Below are 15345 nucleotides of genomic sequence, written 5' to 3' on the forward strand. Positions count from 1 at the left end.
AACACAAACACAAACTAGACAGTTCCTGTTTTGGAGCCCACAGTCGGAAGAACTGAAAGACAGGATTGCAGTTTGGAGCAACAGACAACAGCAACAGCTTGATAGAAATGCAAAGCTGTAGGCCCAGCCTGCCTAATCAGAGAGCTGAGATTGTTTTAACATACTTCTGGAAACTGATCCATGCTACCCTTGGAGAACCATCTAGATAGTGGAAAGCTAAGAGGACCTTGTAACAAAGAGCCAATACACACCTGAGCCAAACCGCCCTCCTCTGCCATTTATAAATCATTTGCAATCCTTTCCAGGCTGGACTGTAAATACAGTGCTCTCTAGTAATTCACAAGGGTCATAGGGTGGTTCTTCATTTTCTTTTTCTTTTCTTTCTCCACCTACTTTCAGGTTTTCATCAGTATATAAGAATACCAGCAGCTGGGCACCAGTGGCTCACACCTGTAATCCTAGCTACTCAGGAGGCTGAGATCTGAAGATCATGGTTCAAAGCCAGCCTGGTCAGAAAAGTCTGTGAGACTCTTATCTCAAATAAGCCACTCAGAAAACCAGAAGTGGCACTGTGGCTCAAGTGGTAGAGTGCTAGCCTTGAGCTGAAGAGCTGAGGGACAGTGCCTAGGCCCAGAGTTCAAGCCCCATGACCAACAACAACAAAAGAATACAAGCAGTAAAATCAAGCACCTAATTTTAATATTAGAATATTGTGGTATAAGGGCTACACATATATTAACAAATTTTCATAACTTTTTTTTTCTTTTTAAGATAGGGTTTTACTACATAACCCAGGCTGGCCTGGAACTTAATTCTCCTTCCTTAGTTTCTGGAGTGCTGGGGTTACAGGCATGGATCACCACATGGCTTTTGACATTTGTGTGTGTGTGTGTGTGTGTGTGTGTGTGTGTGTAGTAAAATATACCTAAAATTCCCTATTTTAACCATTAACAATAGTGTGTAGTTCAACAGTACTGTTATTCACATTGTTTCACAAACATCACCATTTTCCATCTCCAGATTTTTTGTATCATTAAAAACTGAAATTCTTACCAGCACAACTATGTTTATTGCAGCATTATTTACCATAGCTAAGATATGGAACCAACCCAGATGCCCCTCAGTAGATGAATGGATCAAGAAAATGTGATATATATACAATGGAATTCTATGCCTCCATCAGAAAGAATGACATTGCCCCATTTGTTAGGAAATGGAAAAACTTGGAAAAAATTATATTAAGTGAATAAGCCAGGCCCAAAGAAATATAGGTCCCATGGTTTCCCTTATTTGCAATATCTAGTATATGTATGAGTCAAGCGGAAAAGGTCAGATAATGTGATGTTAGGAAAATGAACCCTTAGATATGTATTTTAATGTTTTTTTCTTTCATGCATTTGTTTCTAACGCATCTATAAGATTATCTCTTTGTTGCTTTGTCCCTCCCCCACAGTATAACCCCTGCTTTCACTATATTTGATGTCAGTATAACTTGTGGAGGAGATGGGGAAAAACAAGTCGTTTAAGGATACAGGTGGACCTGTTGCAACAATGAGAAGTACAAGTTGTCAAGTCGAAAACGAGCTTTACAACGTTGGGGGGGGGAGGGGGGGAGCATTGGGTGGAGGGGGGAGGATGGGAAGGGATGTGAAGGGTAAACAAAGGAGGAGGCTGCAATGCTTGATAAGAAATGTACGCATTATCCTGCCCATGTAATTGTAACCTCTCTGTACAGTATGTTCACAAAAAACCCAAAAAACTGAAATTTTCTTAAACAATTGTTGGTACCTTTTTTTTTCTCGCCAATGAGATTTCATTTCTATTAACTTGTATAAATTAACGTTTTAAATTAGGGAGACCAATCTTTTGTCTTCTACCACCTTATGCTTTTTAAAGTACCTCTCCTGGACTGGGCATAATGGCCTATGTAAGCAATCCCAGTTTCTAGGGCAGTGGAGGTTGGGAGGATCTCGGTTTGAGGGCAGTCCAGGCAAAACCCGAGACTTCCACCTAAAGAAATAACTGAGGTACGGTGACTCAGGACTGTGTTTAAGGGTATGTCAGGGACATACGTACAAGATTAAAGCCCGAGGCCCTCCTGGGCAAAGAACTGCAAGCTCTCATTTAAAGCTAATGAAACATCAAAAGTGACTGGGTGAAGATATATGATATTATATATAATTATATATTCAAAAACCCTGTTCCAGGTAACTTGCATCTCAAATTTTAAATTCTTTCACGGAATCACAGTCCATATTTAGGATCCCATTATCCGATTCTTCATGATTTGTGTGTGGCCATCCTTGCCGTCCCTCATCAACCCAATCTTGTGGGTAATATTCTTCCATTTTCTGCTACGGCTTTAACACTGAAATAGTTCATCGCCAGAGTTGCGCAAACGCCGTTTGTAATTCTTTCGAAATTACTGTTAAAATGTCAACCCGCTGCGCGAGGGCGGACTGGCAAGTACCGTCGGCAGCGTTCGGGTTGGGGGATGACAGGAACCGGGGCCCCCGACCCACACTAGGGGGCGCCGTTTCCCGGCTTCGCCTCAACCACATCCGGGTTCCACCACAGGTTCCGGCTCGGGGGAAGGCGGAACCTTTCTAACGCGTCTCCAATCAACAAGTGCGGCGGGGACACTTAAGGCCGCCGCGCATCGCTTCTCCCGGCGCGCGCTGCAGTTAGTTTGCTTGGGAAAGTGAAGGCGAGCTTCGAAAGAAGGCCGGCCTTTCTTCCCGCTGTAGTGACGTGGAACGACGAAGCGTCCACATGGACGTCCTGGCGGAAGAGTTTGGGAGCCTGACCCCGGAGCAGCTGGCGGCGCCGATCCCAACGGTGGAGGTAAGTGCTGTGAACCGAGAGGAGCGGAAGAGGCCGCCGGCATCCGAGGAGGCGTTGTCGGGGGTGGGGGTGGTTAGTCGTGACCGTGGTGAGGGGCGGGGCGGTAGCTTCTGAGCATGCGTGTGAGGCCTTCCTGCGCTGGTATCCCGGCACCCGCGCATGCGCAGCGTTGCGGGTCCGGCCTCCGCGTACACGTGGGGAGCTGACCTGAGCGATCTGTCCTGTTGCTGCCCCGGTTGTGAAGCGCAGCCGGTGGCTTTCCGGGTGACCCGCTCTGATAGAGGAGACCGAAGACCGTGGAGCTACGCCTCTGAGCTTTCGGGAGAGGAAGCCCTGTGACTCTCATCATCAGTGAACTTTCCAGTTAGAGGCGGCGGTGGAAGTGTTTTGCTCTCGGGAAAGGCTCCTAAGCCTTTCTGAACCTTGAGAAGTGTGTTGCCAGGGGGTGGAGAGATGGAAAGTTGAAAGATAGATTAGATCTGGCCACGTGGAAGCCAGATACCTGAAACCTCACCCTAAGACCATCGGACGTTTCTGAGGACTTGAAACGATAACCAGCAGTTGGAGGGTGAAAGGAAGGAGGGGGAGGATGAAGGATAGCTAGGTGAGGGTACTGATGACCAAATGCTTGAGTTAAACGTCTGGAGTGTAAGGTCCATTCCTGGACTGCGAACAGACCTCGCCCAGTACCTGCGTTACCTAGGCAACTGGGATACCTGGAAGAGGTCACATCCGCATCCGCTGAGGTCACATCTTAACCTGATGTGGCCACACCTTTCTCCCACCTGATCCCACTTCCCTTTACCTGGACACACCCTTCCCCACCCCCTACCCTATATAAGGCCTAAACCGCGGCCAGACCGCTCTCTTTTCCTTTTGCCAGCCGCGTGGAGTGCCAACCTTGCCTGGTCCCAGCAGGTCTACTGAATAAACCTACCCCTTACCTGAATACCACGTGCGTGGTGCAGTTCTTACTCGGCCACCTCTTTTTAAAAACCTAACATGGAGGAGTCAAGACTTTATCTCTGAGGGATCTTAAGATGCTTTTGACAGGTTTAAAGAAGAGTGCAGCGATCCTTGCCTGGGATTGTAAGAATCCTTTTCTTTTGTCCAGCTCAGTGGCTCACACTGGGGGGACTGAGATCAAGACAACAGCGGTTCAAGAATAGTCTGAGCAAAAAAATTAGCCAGATTCCTATCTCAACGGGAAAAAATAAAACCAGTGGTCCTGCCTGTCATCCTAGTGGGAAGCATAAATACCGTTATCCAGGCCAGTCCTGGAAAAAAGAAAGACCTTAACCCAAAGTAATGAAAGCAAAATGGACTAGACGTCCACCTCAAAGGATAGAACGTCTGACTAACAAGTAAAAGATCCAAGTTCAAACCCCAGGACTGCTACACAAACAAATAAATGCACTTCATTATTGTTACTTTGCAGCTTAGCGAGGTTGAATTATATTCCATCTTGTATTATCATTTACTAGCATTTTATCAAGCACTGTGTGCCAGGCTGTGTTTAGCTATTAGATGTGTTATGCTGTTTAATAAATAACAAATTAAGCACTCTTTTCACTGCCATTTTGCCCAAGTGCTGGTGATTAAGGAGCTTAATCCAGGGTTAAAAAGCTGGTGAATGGCTAATCTGGAATTTGGACTCCTGTCAGTCTGACTCCAGAATCTTCATACATTCTGAGTAGACTCTCTAGAAGGCTTATAATTCTTGTAAGAGCTTGCATGGTGATGAGACCCATTTTCTCCCATCCAAGTAGTAACCAGGCCCGACCCTGCTTAGCTTCTGAGATCAGACGAGATTGGGCGCGTTCAGGGTGGTATGACCGTAGACAAGACCCATTTTCTTTTTCTTCATTTTAAACTTTTTATGGAGGTAATATTGAGAGGGGTTACAGTTACATAATTTAGGCAAAGAGGACATTTCTTTTTAGACAATGTCACTCCTTTCCTTTTCTTTTTTTTTTTTTTTTTTAAATTTTTTTGGGTCTGGTCGTGGGGCCTGAACTCTGGGCCTGGGCACTGTCCCTCAGCTCTTCAGCTCAAAGCTAGTGCTCTACCACTTGAGCCACAGCACCACTTCCGGCTTTTTTCTTTTTGCTTATATGGGGCTGAGGAATTGAACCCAGGGCCTCGAGCATGCAAGGCAAGCGCTCTACCACTGAGCCACCTTCCCAGCCCCTCCTCTTCTTTTTTTTTTTTAAATTAGTGCTGGGATTTGAACTTAATGGCCTTTTTTCTTAACTTTTTTAAATTACCCATTGAGCCATTCCTCCCTCCACTTCTGCTCTTTGCTGGATAATTGGAGATATGAGTCTCCCAGATTTGTCTGCCTGAGCTGGCTTTGAACTTTGATCCTCAGATCTCAGCTCAAATAGTTAGGATTACAGGTATGAACCATCAGCACCGGGCTTCAGCCTATTTTGGCTTTTATTTTTCAGGTAGGGTTTCATTTTTGCCTGATGCCATCTAAGATTACAGATGTGCACCTCCACAATGGGCCCACTATTCCAGTTTTCTGATTCAGGAAGAACAGTTCCTTTTTCCCTGTATTCTGCATATCACACCTTGAATGTCCTGCTTTCTAACTATAAACAAATGTGAAACTTCCTGCTGCCCTCTCACTAGTAGCAATTGCCACCTGTTATACCTTTCCTGTCTTACCTGGCAACTGACTTGTTCCACTCCTATCTGTTCTGTTTCTTGTAGTCAGATATCTGAACACACACGTGTATTTATCTTACTCTGTTGCTTAAAGGTCTTCTGTAGCAACAGGTACAGGTGGTTTATGCTACTTAAGAGGCTGAGATCTGAGAATGGGAGTTTGATGCCAGCTTGGGCAGGAAAGTCTGTGAGACACTTATCTCCAATTAAGCAATAAAAAAGCTGGAAGTGGAGCTGTTGCTCAAGTGGTAGAGTGCTACTCTTGAGCACAAAAACTCAGGGATAGTGACGGGCTTTGAATTCAAGCCCCAGAATCAACCAAAAAAATTATAAAATATAAAAAGAATTATCAAGTCACATTATATTTAGGAAATCTGTGGTATTAAGGTGTGTATTTATATATATGTACATGGTGCATATTTACATAGTTTCCATCAAAGTACTTAGAATTTATGAGTTATTCTTTTTGGGGAGGGGGCAGGTGCAGGTCCTAGGGCTTCAACTCAAGCAACTCAGGTGCTGTCTCTGAGCTTTTTTTTTCCTCAAGGCTAACACTCTACCACTTCGGCTACAGCTCCACTTTCAGCTTTTTTTTTTTTTTCTGGCTAATGGGAAATAAGAGGCTCATTGAATTTTCTACCTGAGCTAGCTTTGAATATTGATCTTCAGATATAGTCTCCTGAGTAGTTAGGAGTACAGTCATGTACTCCATTAGCAGCCAGCTCTTTTTGTTTTGATGACTTTCCTTGGTCACTATGATAGTCATTCTAAGTACATTGAAATAATTTGTAAAAGTATTGTACTTGCTGACACAGAGTTGTAATGTTTTTACTGTTTGATCCACAGGAAAAATGGAGGCTGCTTCCAGCATTTTTAAAGGTAATTGTTTAACATTTAATAATAGTTGTTTTCACATGATAAAAAATAAGTGGCTTTTTGTTCAGACTGACTCTCACCAAGTAACATTTATTTGACAGTAAAAAGAAATCAAGTGCTGATATATGTTGCAACATGAATGAAGGTTATAGCTAAATGAAAAAATGCAAACTTGAAATATGTTTAAAGTTTTGTTCAGTTTACTCGGGTGTCCAGGCCAAAGGGAGACAAAGTGCTGGGAGTACTGATAGGTTCAGATTTCTGACCATGATGAAAGTTATGTCAAGGATTTGGCCTTTCTTCTAACTTCTATAAGAAGCTGATGAAGTTTTAAGTGAAAGAGTGACCAGCGATAGAAGGAAGCAGTGGAGGGGATGAGATTGATGCGAATACACTGCGGACATTTAAAAATGAACCCCCCCACCTTCATGTGTAACTAATTAAAAAATATGTAGACAAGTTGAGAAGCATGGCACTTTGGCTCACACTTGTAATCCCAACTACTTGGGAGGTACAGGAGGATTGCAGGTAGAGGCCAGCCCTGGCAAAAAGTTAGTGAGACCTCATCTCAACAAAAAAAGCTGGGCATTGTGGTGCCCTTGTGTCATCCCAACTCCACAGAAAGCTTACGTAGGAGGACTGAGGTCCAGGCCAGCCTGGGCAGCCACAAAAATAAGGCAGAAAAGGGCTGGGGGGCATGGCTCATGAAGTAGAGCACCTGTCTGGCAAGCAAATTGAAATTCCAGTATCCTTGCCTCTGTCCTCCAAGTTAACACTTTTAAAGAAATAATTGACTTTAATTTGCAATCCTAAAATCAGGCAAAACCTCATCCCCTATAATCTGAGTGTTCTGATGAGCCAAGCAAAGGGGCTGAGCTTTAGGCAGAAATAGGTAGAAGAAAACAAGAAGAAGGAATGAGAGGTGGTTTAGTCATCTCCATTTAAAGAGGACTTTCTGCCATGGCAGCCACATAAACTAGTCCCCTTCTGACTGGTTGCTGTGGATTTCCTCCTGTGGAATGCCATCTGTTTTACATTCAAGTTGATTTGATGACACTTAGCACAAGTAACTCCATGCTGCTTGGTCCGATCTTTCGGTGCCTAGTGCTAGGAGACAAGTGACGAATAGTAGCCTTGTTTGACTTTGCTTCACAAGACAAAAAAAGAGACTTTGTGAAAGGTTGAAAAATTGGTGCTCAATTGCACCATCCACTCTGAATTTAGTATTCTATACGGAGTCAGTAGATTCAGATTCTGATTCTTACATTGTGAATTCCAAAGGCCAGATTGCTTTTACAAAGTTGGAGGGTGCCTTGGTAAGATTGTGGAGAAATTGAATTTGATTAATGAAAAATTAATATGGAATTAATCTGCATGAATGAAGCAAATTGCTAAATTAAAACCCATGGTTGTTTTATCATGAGTTTTGAGGAAAATCTTGTTTCTTTTGAACGAATTATATAATCTGATATTTTGTCGGTATAATCTGCTAGTACTTTTTTTCTGTTGTAGGTTAAAGGCCTTGTGAAACAGCATATAGACTCATTCAACTATTTTATTAACGTGGAGGTGAGCATCTTAGAAGTAGATATAGCCAAGAAATAATTGGAAGCCAGAGTCTCATTCCTCATGTTGCTCTTCCCACTGCAGATAAAGAAGATAATGAAAGCCAACGAAAAGGTTACAAGTGATGCTGACCCAATGTGGTACTTAAAGTAAGAAGCCAACTACCCTGCTATACTTCTGCTTCTCCCTTCCTTCTCTTCCCTTCCCCCTTCCTTTATCTGCCCTGTCTTTCCCCTCCCCTCCCCTTCTCTATTCAGAAAGTTAGCAGTGATGCCATGCTATTAGCTAGTCTATCAACCTGCCTTCATATTTTCCCACCAGCGTCCTGTTTCTCATACTGAATGAGAAATATGTGATATCCTTCTGGCTTCCTAGTGTCCTTAGTCTGTTGATGGTTGGTCTCCACTGATGTTCATGACTTTTGATAGTTTTGAAGAGTTTGGTCAGTGTTTTTGGAAGGTCCTTCAGTTTGAGTGTACTTGATGTTTACTCATGATTATTATGCATTTGAGCCAAAAATACCACAGAAGCAATTCTTCGTGCCATTTTTACTGATTCATATTGGGAATATGGATGTATTTTATTTCTGTTAAATAGAGTTAAAAATTGGTTCAACTGGTGAAGGTGCTATCTTCCAGCTTTCTTTATTGTAAAGTAATTATTTTTCCTTTTGCAGTTATTATGTGTCTGTGGGGATCCTTTGAAAGAAATCATAATTTCCCCATTGACTTTACTGCACATCAACAGTCTTAGTGTACTGGTTCTTACTTAGTGTAATGTACTGCTACTTTTGTTTCCATCACACCTTCTGTGATAAGAAGGGTCTGTTCTTTCCTCTCATTTATCCTATACTTATATCAATTTGGGCCATGAATGTTTATTTTTTTTATTTTTTATTTTTTTGGTTGGCCGTGGGGCTTGAACTCTGGGCCTGGGCGCTGTCTCTCAGCTCTTCAGCTCAAGGCGAGCGCTCTACCACTTGAGCTACAGCGCCACTTCCGGTTTTCTGGTGGTTTATTGGAGATGAGTCTCACGGTCTCTCCTGCCCGGGCTGGCTTTGAACCGCGATCCTCAGATCTCAGCCTCCTGAGTAGCTAGGATTACAGGCGTGAGCCACCGGCGCCCGGCTGTTTATTTAATTTTCTTGGTTATAATCTAGTCCTGACTTTCTATTGCTCTAGCTGTCTCGGCTCTGAACACATCGAGAGTCTGCAAGTCAACATCTGTGTTCTTTCCACATGCCTGCATTATTGTTCCAGTACTTCCTGGAGCCATCAGATGTGATAAGTCATCTGTGGTTCTCCCTGTAATAACTAGGAATCAACCATTTCTTCAAAGAGCCCTAGTCTCTTTTATTAGAAAATAAAACAACGTATGGATAGTAGGGTCCCAGTGGACAGATGTAGGAGATGTGTGTGTGTATACTAGTACTTACTTACGTACATGTCCCTGCCTCTATCACCTACCCATTTTTGTATGTGTTAAAAACGAAGCAGACTGGTACCTCTGACTCAGATCCAGCACTGTAGATTCAGTGTAATCTCCCTTATTTGTAACTGACTGTCATCTGTCATCTACAGTCCCAGATAGTATATAAAGTTATTACAGAATTGTTTGCTCATGTGTGTGTGAGAATAAAGTTTACTACTTGAGAGCATTTGTTATGTCGTCTCTTCTGTCTTTAGCCTTATAGCATCCAACTATCAAAGTACTGTTTTCTGAAGTTACTAGGTCATGGGTTCTGTTCTTACCTCCCCTTTGGTGCAGTTATGTTGTTTTAGTTTATTTTTTTATTTTTGGTATGGGTTCTGGGTCTTGAACTCAAGGCCTCAGCAACTCTCACTGAGCTTTTTCACTTGAGCCACAGCTCTGCTTAGTAGTTAATTGGAGATAAGAGTGTCATGGACTTTCCTGCCTGGGTTGGCTTCAATCCACAGTCCTCAAATCTCAGCCTCCTGAGTAGCTAGGATTACAGGTATAAATCACTGGTGCTCGGCTACTTATTTTTCAATACAGCATGTTTATACTCCATGTTGGCCTCCCCTGCGTGTAGGTTGACTTTAATTATGCATTTATGTTTTGGATCAACTGACACAGTATTAAGAGTTATACCACCTGTACAAAACAGTGTTTTCAGAAATTGTTGCTTCCCCTTCCACTATAGCCACTTCCTGTAGGTTATAACATTGCTAGTTTTTACTTTGTCCTTCCTATGAAGGACATATTTTTTTCCTTATGGCCTCTTACTTATAAGTAATAATACTTGAAGTATCTACCATAATAGTTTTTGCACTTTTTTTTTTTAAAACCAGGTATCATTTTTATGGAACCATATTTCCAGGATTTTTAGAAAGAGATTTATATTATTTTTGTAAGATACTTTGACATTTATAAGACTGCACTATCCTTTCAAAAGATGTACAGTTAATTATTTTTTGGTGGTTGTTCATACTAGGATTTGAATTTGGGGCCTCCTGCTTGGGCAGATGTTGTACCACTTGAGCCATGCTTCTAATCCTTCTTTGCTCTTATTTTTCAGATAGGATCTTACTTTTTTTTTGTCTGGGGCTGGCTTTAGACTTCGATCTTCCCACTCATTTCTCCTTAGAGCTAGGATCACAAATGTGTACTGCCACACATTTTGTTTGAAATGGGGTTTAACTTTTTTTCTGGATTAGCTTCAACTTGTGATCATCCTGTTATCTGCCTTATAAGTAACTTGGCTTACAGGTATGAGCCACATACCCAGCCCTATTAACTTTTTTCAGTTGGTCATTCTTAGCAAAGTAGACATTTATCAAAGAATATCTTTATATTTGTGGAGAAAACACCTTGATTATACATTATTTGGGGAAGCATAATTGGTAATGAAGTGTTTTGCTTTTCAGATATCTTAATATCTATGTTGGTCTTCCTGATGTTGAAGAAAGCTTCAATGTAACGAGACCAGTGTCCCCTCATGAGGTAATTATATATTGAATTCCTTTGCTGTAGTGCAGGTGATCATCTTGTAATAGATACTGTTAAAAGATTGTTTCAAGACAAATTTTAAAAATCTCCTCTGAAACAAAGGTAACCAAAATAAGCACTAATGTACAAGTTAGGAACTCCTGACCCAAAACTGAACATAGTGATGCTCAGTGGCTCAAGTCTACACAAATGTGCAATATCTAAAAATCTCCAACTCCTCTCACCCCAGCATTTTGGATAGGGATTCTTAACCTATGCAGTAGGGAAGCAATTCTGCCCTGTTTATTTGGTTATGTAATCCGAATCAGCACGCACTGTTTCTGTGGCCCTATTTCTGTCCCATTTCTGAGCTCTTTCCAGTCTGGGCTCAGCTCCCAGCTGCTCGGCCGCACACAGTATGCTGTTCATTGAAGTCACTCACCCAGCACACTTTGAGAGTTAGCCAGAGATGGTGACAAGCAGAAGAGACCAAGGACTAGGAGCTCCTCTTTAATAGGAGAGATAGAAGAAAAGAAAATTGAAAAACAAGGTTTTAACAGAGTTCAGATAAAGGGTTATATATCCATTTACTGGCTTTTAACTGATCTTTGCTTTCCCCTCACATTCTTCTACTTTGTGTCCACCCTGGGAATTGAATCCAGAAAGAACATTGATTGTAGCTTCATCTAGCTTGTGTTCAAGCAAAACTAAATGATTGGGTTTTGAAGCATGGGGAGGGGGGGTCTTTAATAAAGAATAAGAGAGATGTTTGGTGTCAGAGTTGTTGTGTAAGCAATAGGCAGTAAGATCAAGAAACCAGATATTCTGTAGGTAAGCATTGGTATTATTTAGACATCAGGTGTTCATTGAACATTTATTTTGTGGCTTAACGTTGAAAAAAAAAATAGATGCAATACTCTCCTGAGGCGTTTATACACTGTTACTTCAGAGACTGAAATAGCAGACCGTGAGACAGAGGCACCAGCATGCAAACCTGAGTGTCAGAATGGGGACCAGGATATGGGGATCGTGTGCACCCACTTGGTCTTCCCCAGCTTCCTATTCCATTTTGTGAGTTCCAGTTTTTCAACAACTAGGCAGCCAGTTGGCCGTCTCCAAATGATCTTTCTAATGATATCACTGAGTTCAGAGAAGGGAACAAAGTATTGGAAGGAGTTCAGGAGTGTGGGAGCCACACTGGTCATAATTCTCTTTCTGATACTGATGAAAGCATGGATATTACGGCTCTTGGAGAGCTGGGGAGACTGAGAGCAGATAGGGGCAAGTCCTGAGCCACAGCAGAACTGAGGGAGGTCGGAGCACCCAGCCTACCCTGTGGGAGGAGAGTCGGGGGTGGGGGACAACAGATGGAGTGGGTTCCCAGTTATGTTTGCCTTTTGGTGTCTTCTTCTCTTGTTATTAGTATTTTTGGTGGCATGAGAGTTTGAACCCAGGGTTTTGTACTTGCTTGCTAGGCCAACCCCATACCACTTGAGCCACATCTTTAGCTTTTTTTTTTTTTTTTTTAATCATACCTGTGGAATTTTATTTACATTTGGGTTTGTTTTGGTAAAACACATGGAATGTTCTTTCTGTCATGGGCATTGCATTAACTTTATCAATTTATATATATAGATATATAAAACATTATATACCAGGCACAATTCTAAAACTGTATTTTACTACTTTAGAAGTGGAAATCAGGAGGATCATAGTGTGAGGCCAGCCTGCATAAGAAGTTAGCAAGATCCTGTCTCAACAAATACACCAGGCTTAGTGGTTCATATCTGTAATCTTAGCTGTGTTGCAGCTTGGTGAAAATTTGAGGCTTTATAAAACAAACAAACAAAAAACTAAAAAGGATGAGGAGCATGGATGGTTGAAGTGGTAAAGTACCTACCTACCAAGCGCAAGGCCCTGAGTTCAGACCCTACCAACTGTAACGTCAATTAGAGTCAGGATTAGATCTTGGCAGTAGTTTACACTCTGCTTCCATGACAAACCACTGTTAGTCCCCTTGATGATACACTATTCATAAATCATTTTTATTGCTCAGTATGTTGATTACTTTTGTGTCGCTATAACCAAGTGCTTGAGTCAAACAACTTAAAAGGAGAAAGTATTGATTTTGGCTCATCATTTTAGAAGTTCCCCATCCTTAGTCCTTGGTCTCCTGATTCTGGGCATGTGTTGGGGCAGAGCATCATAGTGGTAGGAGTATGTGGAAGGCAGGGAGCAGAGAGCAGAAGTTACTGGGGACCAGTTGTAACCATCACAGGCACCCCCACCCCTATCCTCAATCCTCCCATGTAAGCCCCACCTCCTAAAATTTCCACCACTTTCCAAAATCTGTTCAGTGCATGATACTATGGGACCTTCATATTCAAGCCAGCACAGCCAGCCCTAAAAACAGTAATATGTAGAAATATTGGGCACTCTTGTAAGGGTAGAAAAAGTATAAGTCTAACTACCTTTTGTTCAGTTAGGCCAGAGAGAGAATTTCGCACCATGGCCCTAAGTTGTATGATTGATGTTTAGAGAAATTCTGTTTCAAACTGCAAGCCATCGGATAGTCATCAATACAACAGGGACATTGTTGGAAGATTTGGATGTTATTTCCTGTCTCTGCTCCTGGCTCAGGCATGGATCAGGTGTCATCTGTTTTGTCCTCACCAGGTCATGTTTTAGTTTGCTAAAGCATAACCAGCAATTTCTAAAATGCTGCAGATGGTTCAGAAACTGCTTGAGGGTTGTATTGAGTGATTTGTGATAGAACATAATAACCAATGGTGAGGGGTTTTGTGATGGTTTTGGTTTCAGGGTGCATGTATACATTCATTGCTGTTACATTTGCTACTATTTGGAATAACATGCCTGGCCACAGCAATTACTTTCCATTGATTCCCTTAGCAAGGAGTCTTAAAGCTAGGCAGCAGTCTGGGATGGAATCAGATCAGTGAGAAGGGAATCAGTCCTAGTTTGTTCCACTTCTTGACTGGCAGGGCAAGAGTCCTCTGGGGGTACCTCGGTCGATATAGAGCAAGGAGGATGATAACTTCCAGTTCCCAGCGGGAGACAAGATCCACATTCAGCATGGGTCATACTTCAACTAGGATCAGAGGTCCCAAGGGATCAGGACCCTTTCCTTCTTCAAAAGGAGGACCACTTGCTGTCTGCTTCTGTTCCAGTGCCGTTTGAGGGACATGACTTACTCCGCCCCCATTACTGTGGACATTGAGTACACCCGAGGCAGCCAGAGGATCATTCGAAACGCCCTACCCATAGGCAGGTGAGCAATGAAGCCTGCTGTGGAGCCAGAAGGCCTGTCCAGCCCGTGACGCACCTTGAGCAAGTTACTCATGCCTTATGTCTGAATCTGAACTCTGGGAAATGACACCCATCTCAGGGATTAGTTGATGGATCTAAGTGAGTTGTATAAGGCACAGAGTATAGTGTGTAACACAGAGGCATCGTTATTCGCTGTCCCTATCTTAGAAGCAGTGTGCCTGAGGAACCTCATTGACGTTGGCTCCTTCCCATAATTACTATCCCTGCCTTTCCTAACAAGCTGCACAGAGATGCAGACCCCCTCTCTGCAGCTTTGGCCTAATAATGTACATGGTGTTTTCTCTCATTTTATTTTTAACAGGATGCCCATTATGCTTCGAAGTTCTAACTGCGTTCTGACAGGGAAGACGCCAGCAGAATTTGCAAAACTAAACGAATGTCCTTTAGACCCAGGTATGACTGATATCTTGGATTTACTCCTCATTTTTCACCCCTTTTGCTTGGTGGTGGCTATTTTCCTCAAAACAGTCCTAACCTTTCTGCCTTCTAATGAACTTGCTGGGTAAAACTATGTTCACAAGGCATCTAAAAATTGGGCTCCAGCTTTATTCTGTTCGTCTGGATTTCTGCAACTATGCCATTTCTTCTTTTGTGGATTTAAAATTTTAATACCCCAAGTTCTGATTTATTGCCATGGTTCCTCAGCCTTTTCTTTGTACCTTTGTTCAGTGGTTTCTGTTGGTTTGCTTAAAATTCAAGAATAATCCTCCAAATGTACTTGTCTAGGCTTGTCTGAAAAAATTCCAGTAGCTTTGCTCATTTTGCTGTTTTAAATGCAGTAAATGGGGAAATGAAATTCTGAGTTTGTTATTGTTATATTTTTTAATTCTATTTTTGTATTTGTTTCTAAGCAATTTCATTTGTGATGTCTCAAGATTAACACTTAGCAGCAAGTTTTTCTGTATGCCTTAACTTACGTTTCACATTGAATTTTTTTAACTGACAAGAGCTATAATTTCTATAGAGTTACACTGATATAGAGTCCCAGAAAATGCTGGAAAGAATTTTACAAACATGACTACCAAATTCTAACAAAATTTTTTGTAAGTCAACCATGTTGCCTTGTTTTGTTGGAGTTCTGCAGGTTAG

At 42.1% G+C, this 15345-nt stretch overlaps 1 protein-coding gene across 1 annotated transcript in view; it reads left to right on the forward strand.

Annotated features, from left to right (window-relative positions):
* Positions 1–2535: 2535 nt before the first annotated feature.
* Positions 2536–15345, forward strand: part of Polr3b (RNA polymerase III subunit B) — a 91048-nt gene continuing 78238 nt past the window's right edge. Inside the window, exons 1-7 of the mRNA XM_042693255.1 lie at positions 2536–2844; positions 6364–6396; positions 7906–7962; positions 8044–8108; positions 10848–10923; positions 14097–14197; positions 14558–14649. Coding sequence (XP_042549189.1) covers positions 2773–2844; positions 6364–6396; positions 7906–7962; positions 8044–8108; positions 10848–10923; positions 14097–14197; positions 14558–14649 — 496 coding nt within the window. The 5' untranslated portion in view covers positions 2536–2772. The remainder of the gene's footprint in view (positions 2845–6363; positions 6397–7905; positions 7963–8043; positions 8109–10847; positions 10924–14096; positions 14198–14557; positions 14650–15345) is intronic.

This window comes from Dipodomys spectabilis, unplaced genomic scaffold (assembly GCF_019054845.1).
Source record: "Dipodomys spectabilis isolate Male_0828 unplaced genomic scaffold, ASM1905484v1 ptg000163l, whole genome shotgun sequence".
Lineage (NCBI taxonomy): Eukaryota > Metazoa > Chordata > Mammalia > Rodentia > Heteromyidae > Dipodomys > Dipodomys spectabilis.